This window comes from Neltuma alba, unplaced genomic scaffold (assembly GCF_004799145.2).
Source record: "Neltuma alba isolate B1F8T4 unplaced genomic scaffold, ASM479914v2 tig00010134_pilon, whole genome shotgun sequence".
In the NCBI taxonomy this organism is placed as follows: Eukaryota; Viridiplantae; Streptophyta; class Magnoliopsida; order Fabales; family Fabaceae; genus Neltuma; species Neltuma alba.
The window spans coordinates 1,130,884-1,144,286 of record NW_021635082.1 but is presented as its reverse complement, the minus strand read 5'-3'; the positions used below and the strand labels follow the sequence as shown (position 1 = coordinate 1,144,286).

General features: G+C 31.6%; 1 protein-coding gene across 1 annotated transcript; it reads left to right on the top strand.

Moving 5' to 3' along the window:
* The first annotated feature begins 7,850 nt into the window (after positions 1-7,850).
* LOC114754411 (40S ribosomal protein S19-1-like) lies at positions 7,851-10,173 on the top strand. Its single transcript, XM_028943179.1, has 4 exons — positions 7,851-7,988; positions 8,631-8,721; positions 8,872-9,055; positions 9,811-10,173. The coding sequence occupies exons 1-4, from the start codon at positions 7,905-7,907 to the stop codon at positions 9,881-9,883; spliced, it is 432 nt and encodes a 143-aa protein (XP_028799012.1). The 5' UTR covers positions 7,851-7,904; the 3' UTR covers positions 9,884-10,173.
* Positions 10,174-13,403: the final 3,230 nt, after the last annotated feature.

Genomic DNA, 13,403 nt, shown 5'->3' with positions numbered 1-13,403 from the left:
CCCAAACAACGCAAAACCTGACTCCAAATAACATAAAGTAAAAAAAAAAAAAAAAGCACCGACCAAAATAAAGCCTTGCCTATATTAGAATATTGGAATCATTTTGAATCATGATTCTTTCAATCAAAGGTAAGCATATTTGTGTTATCAAAAATATATATATGCAAGAATGTTTGAATTGGTAAAAGAGAAAAAAAGGGGAAAAAAAAAAAAGTGAGTATGTTTGAACCATTTAACTCAACTGACACTTAGTGTTTTTTTAAGTCCTGTTTAAGTATGAAGTTGTACGCAGCTGTCAATAAGGGTTGAGGGCTAACCTTTGAAGGGCTAAGGCCTAAAAGAGTGAGTCTTTTAAAGTCTCCATACTCTAAAATTATCATATTATTAAAATCTGATCCTCAGACATATAGGCTCAGGGCCTAAAAGTACAGGTCCTTTTATGTTATTTTTTAAAATTTAAATTTTTTTCAATTATTTTGAAATAAAAACATAAAACAATAAAACATCTAAATTTTTTTATTCAAAGTATAAAATTAGTAAAATAAGCTAATGATGTATAGAGAAAAACATTAAACACTAATGAATTATTATCAAAACTAAAAAAGAATAAAATAGGGAAAGCAGAAAAATAAAAACTAAGTAATTAAAGATTAACAACATCAACATGATTATTATCTTCATCTTCATCACCATTATTAAGATCAACAATATTTGATTGTTCTTCACTAATGGACTCTTGACAGATGTTTGAGAGGACTGAGTTTGTTGACAGCAGAGTTTGAAGACTGAGTAGAAGATGCCTTTCGCACCGACGATGAACAAGGTGTCCTTCCCTTCCTCCATTTGCTTTTGTTTGCTGCTAACCATAAGTCTATCGACAGCGAAAATCACAATGCAAGTGATATTGGGTTTAAAGCTGCAATTGACGTTGCACTACTTCAACTCTTAAGGGTTGTTCAACCAAAAATCAATGCAAGTTCTTAATAACAAGGTGAGTGATATTAATTTAGATCTTCTTCATCCCATATGGAATGGGCATACCTTGGCAAATATTGGGACAATACCTTTAGCTCATGAAATTATAGAGGCTACCAATGCAAATTGGCTTGAAATAGTTGATGAACCATCGAGGCATCCTTGGGATTTCAAGAAGAAGAAATTTTGTAGCAAAACCAGCGAGACACCTTGTCCATGATTTCCTCCTATTCCGATACGATGCAGTCCACATGACCTTGGCACTCCTCTAGGAATTGCGGAATTGGTCAGCAGACATGCCAGCCCACCGTTAACGAACTTGGAGAAGGCCTCCTTGAGGTCTGAACCAGATCGGCAGTCTTGTACTTCACTCCGGATGGATTTGTGGTGAGCAGCAACCAAAAGCAAATGGAGGGAGGGAAAGGCACCTTGTTCATCGCAAGTGCGAAAGGCATCTTCTGCTCAGTCTTCAAACTCTGTTGTTAGCAAACTTAGTCCTCTCAAACATCTGTCAAGAATCCGTTAACGATTTTGAAGGAGAAGGGCAAACAGATGTAACGGTGAAAACTTGAAGGCGTTGATAAAAAAGAAAAAAAAACTTCAAAGACTTGATTAAAAATGACATAAAATTACAAGTACCTCCAAATTAGTTTTCCCTTAAATTTTTTATATAAATATACAATTTTATTTTTAAATTATTAATTTGTTTTGTAGATTTTTATTTTCTTTAGACTCCTCATTAAAGTATATATTGAATAGTGATACAGGCATAATATAAAAAAACCAAGGCCCAAACAACGCAAAACCTGACGCCAAATAACCAGGGGGGGAAACACGACCGAAATAAACCCCTGCCTAGATTAGAAGATTTTTTTTGGCCAAAAGCCTAGATTAGAAGATTGGAATCATTTTGAATCATGATTCTTTCAATCAAAGGTGAGCATCTTTGTGTTATCAAAATATATATATATATATATATGTATATGTGTGTGTATGTGAGAATGTTTGCATTGGTAAAAGAGAAAAAAAAGTGAGTATGTTTAAACCATTTAACTCAACTGACATTTGGTTTTTTTTTTTAAAGTCTTAAATATGAAGTTGTGCACAGCTATCAATAAGAGTCGGGGGCTGGAAGAGCCAGGACCCAAAAAGGGCGGCCTTTTAAAGTCCTCATACTCTAAAATTATCATATTATTAAAGATCGACCTACAGACATATAGGCTCAGGGCCTAAAAATATAGGTCCTTTTATGTTATTTTTTTAAAATTTAAACTTTTTTCAATTATTTTGAAATAAAACAATAAAACAATAAAATATCTAAAATTTTTATTCAAATCATAATATTAGTAAAATAAATTAATGATGTATAGAGAAAAACATCAAACACTGATTAATTATTATCCAAACTAAAGAATAATAAAATAGGGAAAGCAGAAAAATAAAAACTAGGTAACTAAAGATTAACAACAACAACATGATTATTATCTTCATCTTCATCACCATCATTAAGATCAACAATATTTGATTGTTCTTCACTAAATGCGGGCTCTTCTTCAGTGATAAAAATATCAAGGTTTTGTTTTCATCACTTTTATCTAAAGTAAAACTATATCGTAGTTATGAGTATAAATAAGAGTCTAAACATTTGTTAGAATAAGAGAATTTTTATACTTTGCTAAGACATGTGAACTGATGGTAAATGAAGATTCACTAACTACTTTAGTGATTGAAATGCTAAGAAATTCAACCGTCATCCTTAAAAAAATTGAAAATTAGTTTTAATTGTCCTTCCACCAGTTCAAGACATATAATTGTTTTCAATTATATGGATTAAGTATTAGTTCTTCTAAATAATTTTCTAAGTCAAACTTATCCATAAAAGACTAATCCATAATAGTATAAATATCTTGATAATTAAAAAAATAAATGGGCTTAAAAGGGCTAGTCCTCAATACTAATGGATTGGCCTTTTTATTTTTAAATCCTAAAAAGCTAATCTTTTTAAACCTAATTTTCTTTTCAATATCCTAAAATGCAAGCCCAATCTTTTACTTAAAAAAGACTTAAACCAACTGGCTTGATAGGCTCGGTCTGTTTTGATGGCTTCCATGAATGCGTACTTTTTCAAAGTGAAGGATGGGGGGGGGGGGGAAAACAAAAGGTCTTTGGGCATGAGGCCTAGTGAAAAATAGATTAGTTGTTGAATATTTTTACCGGACATAAAGAAAACATTTTCGGATCAAAATGACGATGGCATATACCAAGTAGAATAAAATTAAAAATATACCTCCTCTAGCCTCAAATATAACGGTTAGCTAGAGATTAATTTAGTTCTAAATATAAGACTTTAATTTATTTTATTTTTTATATTTATTATTTTTCTCAAAACTAATTTACTTAACTTTTTTTTTGTTAACAATCTACTTAATTTATAAACTGATATAATGTAATCAATGTTGTATGATGATATTTTGGGGAGTCACACCAAATTTGTTATAATTAACTAATTTATTTAGCTTATTTATTCTGTTCAGATTAATTAAGTAACTCTTATATTATAAGAGTAAATGGAGTACAACCAGTAAATAAGAATGTGCTCCTAGATATTTTTGTAGAAACTAGAAAGTTAATTTTGAATTGATAAGAGTTAGTCTAATTGGTAAAAAGTCAACTTATAACCCGCAAGGTCCTGAGTTTAAATTTCATTACCGATGTGAGGACTTTGTTGGTATACGATTTATAAGTATCTCTGTAAATGTTTTGTGTGCTTAGAGGTATGTTCTGACCCTGGTGAGCCCCCGAGACTCAACTTACCTCAACTTTTTTTTCAACAAAAAAAAAAGTGAATTTTGAAATTTTGCCTCTCTAATTTAATATTTTAAACCCATTAAAATCAAATGCAAATAAATAGTTGGATTTAAGGAATTTTTTTCTAATTGATACTTTAGCAAATAAACTTTAAGGTTTAACATAAATTACGGTGCAAGAAATTTGGTCCCTCAAATTTTAAACTTGTAATTTTAATTCCTAGAATTTAATCTGTTTTAAAGTGTTAGTCCCTAGAGAAGTGTGACAGCATTAAAATTTGCTAAGTAAATGGCGTTAAAGTGATGATGTTGACTTATCAAATAGAAACTAACTAGATTTTATATGGATAACAACTAAAAAAAAGAACATGTCCTTAAAACACAATAGGGAAATGAGTTCTCAAAACACAGCATTGTGAGCAACTCCTCAAAGAAATAACGAAAAGTTGCTACCAATTTAATTAATGGTCGATTCATGCCACCTCATAAAATGTTAGTCTAATTTTGACCATCAACTTTAGCTGATGTGTCCCCATGGCAGTCGGTACATGCCACCTTGTCACTCTATCTCTACCTAACCCTTCCTTTCCCATTTAGTGCATTCAAGGGAAAAAAAAACCAGATCAAACACTAAATTGATTGAAGTAGTAGTTTAATAGTTAGTGGATTAGACTGGGATCAACTTGAGATCAAACTAATCATATTAAAATAATATAATTTAATTGAAAATAACAAAATATAATAATATTAATAATAACTAATCACAAAGAAAAGGAGATAAGTTCTCAAATAAACAACTCCTTAAACAAATAATGAGGAAAAAAGGGAAGCTAAAAAACTGTGTTTTGAGAACTTGTTCTTTTTTTTTTAACCCTCTATTATCCACACAAGATCCAATTAAGTGTTATGTAGTGAGTCCACATCACCATTTAATACTGTCTACAATACTTCAACGAATTTTAATTCTGTTATGCTTGCAGCGACTAAAAACTAAAACCACGAGTTTGAAATTTGAGGGACAAAAATCAAAACATACATAAATTTCAGGGACTAAAAGTTATATTAACCCAAACTTTAATTAGGATTTTGAGCTCACTAAACTCAAACTCTCGCATAATTCAATTTAAAAATATTTTATTATATCTTTAACATTTTAATTTAGGGGGGTTGACAATTCAGGACCAAATAATGAAATTAATTTCAGTTTTTGACTTTAAAATTCTAAAATTTCAATAAAGAACCAAAGGTTATTGGGTAATTTGGTTTTTTTTCGGCCAACTAGGTTATTGAGTAATTTGAGACTAATATTTCACAACTCATCACCGATATTCCAAAATCTCGTATTCAAAGATTGATATTTGAGACTTCTGTTAAACTTTGACGCTAATATTTTAAATAGAGAACCAAAAGTCATTAAATAATTGACTCTGGTATATCAAAATCTATGATGCTTTGAAATTTGACACTGATATTCAAAAACCAAATTGTATCTCAACTTCAGAACACGGAGAATCTCACAAAAAAAAAGTTTGAAGTTACTGAATCTCAAATCAAGTTTGGTGAAACACTTTAATAGATTTTGACAATACTAGACTTGTAAATAACAACACATTTTTATTAAAAAAAATTTATTTGAGATTTAGTCATTTTAAACTTCTTTTTGTTTGGTTCTCCCTTTAGAATATCATTATCAGATTTCTGAACATTAATCTCAAATTTTAAAATATTAGACTAAAATTATTTAAGAACTTTTTGTCTTTTATTGAAATTTCTAAATATTTTGGTAATAAATGAAAATAAATTTACATTTTGGTCAAATGCTTTTGTCTTTCCGTATGACATTAGTCACATTTTGCTCAAAAGTTTATTTTCCTATGTATGGTTATCTTCTTATTGGAAGGCAATTATCAAGCACTAAATATAGACACATTTTCTAACGATGATTTAAATATTGGTTCGTCACGTCGTAAGGTGGTCAAATGTTTTTGTATCTTTATATAATATCAGTGTATAACATTCATGTTGTTTTTTGGGAGAATTGCAATCATGTCTGGAAAAAACATAACTACTAAAAATTTTTAATAACAACCTAAACAACTTGTAATGACAAGTTTTATAGTAAAAAATGATGACTTCTAATTGCCATTGAGACTTGTTGGTAGTTTTTTTTTTTTTGGGATTTCATTATAATTCTGCCTAATTTGTTTTGTCATTGTCCCTTTGATTCAAGCTCAATAAAGGCTCAAGCTCCAACATAATAGCATCTTAGATTTTCTCTATACTTCTATTTCTGTTATTTTAGCTTCAAGAAAAAGACATAAAAAAAAAAAAGTTGAAAATTGGAGAGCACCGAAGCTAACTTTCATAATCACCATGTGGGTAGAAATTCCAAAATGAGATTTTAAAATCCAAGTTAACCAAAAACACATGTTCCTTATTTTTCAAAAAATAAAAATTCCCAAGCCATATTTTTGGGCAAATAGTGAGTGTGGGATTTGATCCCACAATCACTTGCATGCTAAAATTAAAGATGACAATTAAGCCACCAAATTTCACGAATATCATAATATAAAAAATTATCTAAGTTAATTCGTTTGTTTTGACTACAGCTTATTCATAACTTTTATAGAGATATTGACTATATTTCATGAGCTGTTAATAATTTTCATCTAGTAAGTAGCAAAGCCAGTGATTATATGTCGTTTACAACTTGTGTACAAATATTTCTTAAATTTTGTTAACAAGGTCACTCTCAACAAGTCAGCCACAACTTGTATGTAGATGTTGACTACATTTCACTAACTATTAACAATTTTTGTTTAATAAGTAACAAAACCTTTTTTTCACATCATTTACGACTTTTGTTTAGGTATTAATTACATTTCATTAACTATAGGGTCGGTCTTAATGAACTCTAACCTAAATGATTCGTGTCTGAAAAGCCTGCTTATCTTAAAGTAGCCCTAAAGTTGAAGCCCAGCCCTCAAATCTACATGTTTCGGTCTGGCCTACGGGCTTTAAACCCTTTCAAAATTTTTAATTTTTTTTTTGTTTTTAAATAGACAAATATAAAATAAAATATCTCATAAATTTTCTAATTTAAATTATAAATATTAGCAAACTAAAGTTTCAAACTAAGTTCAAATAACTAAAATTAAGTCAAATCCAATCGTTGCCTTGAACTCTTATAGAATGTATAGAAAAGTGATCCATGATCGCATATATGTTTTGGTATTTTTGTATTATGTTACATCATGTATTTCATAAAGGATTAACATAGTTTTAAATAAATACTAGTTAAAGAAAAAAGTGAACAAATATAATTATCAAAGTAATTGAAATGCACCTAAAATGGAAAATAATATTATGATTTATGCGGGTTTGAAAAACTCAGTTCTCAATTTTTTTTGGTATGAACAGATATTCTTCTATTAGAAACAATTTTATTCGAGATACTGTTAAATACTCCCTCCGTTCCTTATTATAAGAGACATTTGATGCTTATTGCATGTTCCTATATATAAGAGACACTTAAAAGTTGTCTCTACTTTTTTGTGTTGATTTCCTATTTTACCCATATTTATTGTCTCCAACTCACACTCTCTCTCCCTCCTACTTCTCTTTCTTTTAATAATTTAATTGTTCTCTCTCATGCTTTCTCTCCTTATTAATGAGGGCATTTTTGAGAAAAAAAATTATATTTTTACACATTAATTGTTCTTAACTAATTTTAACTGCTTTTTTTATCAACGTAATTCAGTTATTTGTCTCTTATAATAAGAAACGGAGGGAGTACTAAATATGAATATGTCTCTCAATACAAATTCGAACAACTAGAATTAAAAGGACCCTATCTGTTTTACTGGCCCTATTTAAATGTGGACCAGCCACGCGGAACAACTAGCGGTGGGGGCCTATGTTGGGCTGCTCCAACAAAGGTTATTTCCGAAAATAATGCCCCAGCTTCAGGCCCAAAAGTTCAGGTATTCCAAACGATGTCGTTTAGGAGGGCGCGTAAGTACCCAAGCGAGAAACCCTAACAGGGATAAATATTTGCTCGACAGCTATGTTGCTCCTCTCTGCAGCAGCTTCGCGTCCTCCACGGTTCTGTCTGCTTCAGCCATGGCTACTGCGAGGACTGTTAAGGATGTTTCGCCTCACGAGTTCGTCAAGGCCTACTCGGCTCATCTGAAGAGATCCGGCAAGGTGGGGGAATTTACAGCTTACTTCCTACCCTATTTCTTCTTTGTCTCAATGTTGTGCCAGATGGAATGTTTCTAACTGGTTGTACTTTTATACTTGTGTTTTATGTAGTTTTTCTCAAGTGTGTTTTTGAGATCTTGCTCATTTGATCTTATTGACGTGCTTTGTTTGGGTTTGTGGTCAATGCCGCACTGTTATGATTGACGCCGTGCTGTACTAACTAAATACTGTCTCAATGTTGTTCATTTTCTTCAATTGTTAACATTATATAATGGATGTTGTTGGAAAGGTTTGGCTAATTTTTGGTCATTGTGCTTCAAGCTTGGCACATGCGTGCGCTGTGTTTATTAATCAATTACAAGCCTTAGGCACAATGTCTTTTTAGATTGTATATATGTTTTGGTTAACTAGATTTGATATATCAGGAAATAAGATATGAGCCCGAAAGTGAAGCATGGTCAAGCTATTTAGTTTTGCTTGATTACATTATGCAGTGTACTGCTTTTGGGATTGGGTTGGTGCTCTTAATTCTTGAAGATGACATCAGTGAGGGATATCTCTCTATGATTTTTATTATTGTTTCACTCGGTTCAAATTTGGCTTCCTTACTGAATCTCTTTTTTCTTTGTGCTTGATTATAAATAGATGGAGCCTCCTGAGTGGATTGATTTGGTAAAGACTGCAAGATTTAAAGAATTGGCTCCATATGATCCTGATTGGTACTATATTAGGGCTGGTAAGTACTAAGTAAATATCCTTTTTCTTCGCACATTTATACTGCTAAAGTGTGCAAAGCACATTCTGATATCTGTACTTAATTATGCTTTTCTCCATTTCCTTTTGTATTTGCAATAACTTTTTGTGCTTAATTTAATGCTGATTGCAGCCTCCATGGCCAGAAAAATCTACTTGAGGGGGGGCCTTGGTGTTGGTGCTTTCCAGAGAATCTATGGTGGGAGCAAGAGGAATGGTAGCCGTCCTCGTCATTTTTGTAAGAGCAGCGGTGCTATTGCTCGTCACATTCTTCATCAGCTGCAGGACATGAACATTGTTGAGGCCGACCCCAGTGGGTAAGGAAGAACTCTTTGACCTTTGTCATTTGCGAATCAATAGATGTATTGAAAACTTATTTAAATTTCTCTTCTCTTTTTCTTTACATTTTCATGCACTGACAATGGTTGCATGTGTTGTAATCAAGCACGGGTCCGGTTAGGTTCATGCATCATTTTGATACCATCCACTACTATGATCTACTTTTATGCAATTGCATGAGCTTTATGTTAGGAAATTTGATTGATTGCTACTGCTTTGGTGGATTATAGATTATAGGTTATTGTCCGTTTTCTCTTTTTTGGAAGATTGTTTGTCTTATGAAATATTATTTACTTAATCTTATTAGCTTGATTTAAAAATATTTGCCTATTTTCCCCAAGTCATTATTTGAAGTAAATTGGACTCAAGAACCCAAACTTAGTAGAAATGACATTGAAAGACAAAAATAAAAATTGCTCAGAAGGACCATAGCTATCATTGTTGCCTACCAAAGTTACAACTCGTGTTTCACAAGGTTAATGCTTCCTGAAGTTACAAATCCAGTATGTCCTCGTAACACTTGGAAGACCACAGGATGACTTCAGGAAGCAATAGTGGTAACCCTGGCCTCTTAGAACTTTAATTTTTAAGATCCTTTGACTTGATTCCTATCAAGTTTAGCTCTTTCTTTTCTTATTCTTGGGGTTATTTTTGGCACTTTTCTATCTCGATCTCATGGTCTATATATGTTTGTAATAATTGCATGTTGGTCTAAAGTATTCTTGTGTAACAGGGGCAGAAGAATTACTTCTAATGGTCGGAGAGATCTTGACCAGGTCACTGGTCGGATTGTGGTAGCACCTTGATCTGTGAAACTGCTGATGGAGGCTAGCGTGTTCAATCCAGGTTTCATTTTTTCTTGGGAGTAATGTGACAGCAGATTGTTTGATGAGCAAATTTTGGGGTTACTAGCTTCTGAATTGTCTATTAAGTTGAACATATTTAATGTAATGTTTCTTTTGGTTTTCTAGATGACTTTCTCACTTCACTTTCTTACTTATTTCGTGTCCCATTTTCATCTTAACATTTCAATTGGTTTTGGATGTGGCTTACACTTGACATGGAAAGTTAAGAATCAGACGATTGTCAGCATAAATTTGCGGCTTTCTCTGTCAGCTATACGTCTCGTGCTCGTCCAAACCCGACCACTGAAGAACGCTCTTGTCAAACCAAGCGGTCAGCACTGAAGTAAATAAATATTAATCGAAGTTGGTTTAGTTCAATTCTCATTTACTTTTAATTTTGCTTTTAAGGACTTAAAATTTTTAAATTATGAGAGCATGACAAGTAGGGCCAGTTTGGTTCAATTACAGGTCTTTTCAGATGGTGATATTATTTGGTATGTTTTCAATTACAAAAAGTTAAGATCATATTACCCTGAAGAAAGGTTCTTCAAACTCCTTCCCCATCGTTCTTCCTTTTCATGGCATCATCGTTAAAGCAAACGAGAGTCATCCATTAAAGCCAAACTTGAATCATCCATTGTATACACCTAAATATAAAGGAAATCGCAGAATCGTATCAGGAATTGCTTCAAACCCAGAATTTTGTTTTTTTTTTAATTGAACACTAATTAGAAAGGTCTATCATCTGAGGAATCTGAGAAGGAAATACGAAGGTGAAGAAATGACTATGACTTGCACAAACACTGTCGGTGTCAGAGATCCCATCAGCATCGGAGAAGAAGTGGGTTAGTGAAGGTCCGGCGACGAGCATCATTGTGGCAAAAAGGAGGAAAACAAAGAAGAAAGCTCCGGTGAAAAAGTTGCTAGTCACCGCCTTGCTGGTGTCGCTGCTGGTGGTGACCACGGTGGAGGGAGGGTCGGTGATGGTGTGAGGGAGATGGTGATGTGAGAGAAATGACACGGCAATGTGGCATCTAGGGGCATCAAATGAAAGTTTGAGGGTAGGGTGTGTCATTTCAGATGTTTTGTAAAACAAGGATATAATTGACTTTCCAAAAAAATTTGTGATTATCTTCCATAGGGTCTCCCTTCGAATCAAGATTGTAGCTTTTTGTGCAATCAGCTGATAACAGGAACAATGTATCATCATGAATGAATCCCCACTCCAGAAGAAATTATTATCCCTGTCTGCACTCTTGTCAACCACACAACTAATACTAGTGAACTCCTAAGCTCGCTTGGTTGTTGTGAGTTGTGACTTTGAAAACCTTTGTACATATTTGTTAATATATTCTTTTCCATTAAAAAGAAAGAGAAAATTTCAACAAAAAAAACTGTTGAATTTCAAAATTCTAAATCAGTAATCAGGAATTACTATTAAAAATATGTTGTCATTTGTTTGTTGAGTGTAATTTTTTTTTTACGAGTATAATAACCAATATTGATTTGAAATTTTAAAATTCAACAGTATTTTTTAGAATTTTTTTTTTTTAAAAAAAAAAGGCAACCAAACACATAGTTGTAATGCCGCTTCCCATTAGTCATTACTATTACCATTGATGCATTCCATTTCCATCTAACTAAACGACACGGCGACACCTTAAAGCTTGTCGTAGCTTTTAGGTGAACCCATTGACGTTTGAACTAAGAAAAGAGGCGTCTGCCAAAATGGTCTAGTCCATGAGCCTCAAAACTTGTGGGTTTGTTTGGTTTCTTGTTTTGAAAACAATTTTTTTGTTTTTAAAAACAGAAAACAAAAAAAATTGTTTGATAATTTGTTTCTAGTTGATTGTTTTAGAAACCAAAAAACCAAAACAACTTTTACATGTTTTCTTGTCATTGTTTTTGTATTTTGTATTTTTTGTTTTGAAAATTTTTTAGAAATCTTCTCTTCTCATCTACTATCTACCATTTATCATTACAAGCGACAACTATCATCTATTAAGTGTGGTTTTCTACATTTTTTTTTCAGACATGATTTTTTTAAAAATTATTATCCAAACAAATTCTTTTATTTTTTGTTTTCAGAACTTATTCTTAAAAACAATTATAAAATTATTTTGAGAACAAGAAAACAAAAAACAAAAACAAACAGCCCCTGTTCGTTTCTGTTTTCTGTTTTTCCTATTTTAGGATAGTTTTATAAACTTTTTTTTAAAAATGAGTTTTGAAAAATATATATTTTGATAATTATTCTAAAAAAATACATTTTAAAATTAACTTGGAGAATTGATAGAAGGTGAGAGACAGAGTGGAGAGTGTAGCGATAATAAACGGAGACTTGGATTGGACACTTGAGTAACAATGTAGAAGAGTGCAAGAGACAACGCAGGAATCGTGACCGTAAGTGAGAAGAAAATTTTTTTAAAGTGACAAAATAGAAGGAAAATTAGAAAATAGTAAAACATGTAAAGGTTGTTTGGATTTTTTTTGTTTCCAAAAACATATTTCTATTTTTTTTGTTTTACAAAATACTAAGTCAAAAATTAACAACCAAACAAGTTTTTTTGCTTTTAAAAACCAAAAAAATTTATTTTTCTAAAACAAGAAAAAGAAAAAGGGTTAATATAAATTTTGGTGCGTAATGTTGGTTCAGTAACATGTTTTAAAATTAAATAGAAACCCGAAAGAGAAAATGCACAAGCATTCTGTAATCACGGGCAATAAAGGCATGTTTCTAACCATGGCTTATGTGTCCATGGCATAAAAGGTCAACTGTCTTTAAAAAAAATTGAAGACAACACTTGTAATGATTAAATAATAGGTGCTGAAAAGAATACCCAAAAAAATTTTTAAAAAAAATGTTGAAAATTTTGTGTGTTGACTGTGGTCTCAATTGGAAGTTTTCATGATTTGGTTCCAATCAATACACATTGAGGCAAAAATAAAAATAAAAAAGGAATCAATAAATATTCCATGTGCCAACCCCCTTTTAACTCAAATGAAAAATCAAAATGTAATGTGATTGTTGAAAAGTAAGAAATTCAATAAAAAGAAGTTTTTATTTCAACTTTAAAAATCAAAATATTCCATGTGCCAACCCCCTTTGAAAGAACAAATTTTTTTTCTTTTAAGAGAATGCATGTGTGTGTAAAATTGTAAGTGGATTCTGAAAAAAAAAAATATTGATTTTGGGTTTCAAGAATTTTTGATGAAAGGGTAAAGAACTTGATATTATATTCATTAATTGTTGTCAAACTCGTGAGTTGACTCTCCGAGTTTAACGTTTTTACATTTTCAACTAACAAAATCGTATTGATTTACTCTTAAACTTATGATAATTGTAAACTTGGTTAAACTTATGAGTTTATTTACCGAGTTTACTGTTTTTACATTTTTAGCTTACAAAATCGTGTTAACTCGTTCTTAAACTCGTGCTAAATTTTCTGATTTGATTATCTTTAGAGACTTTGTATATGAA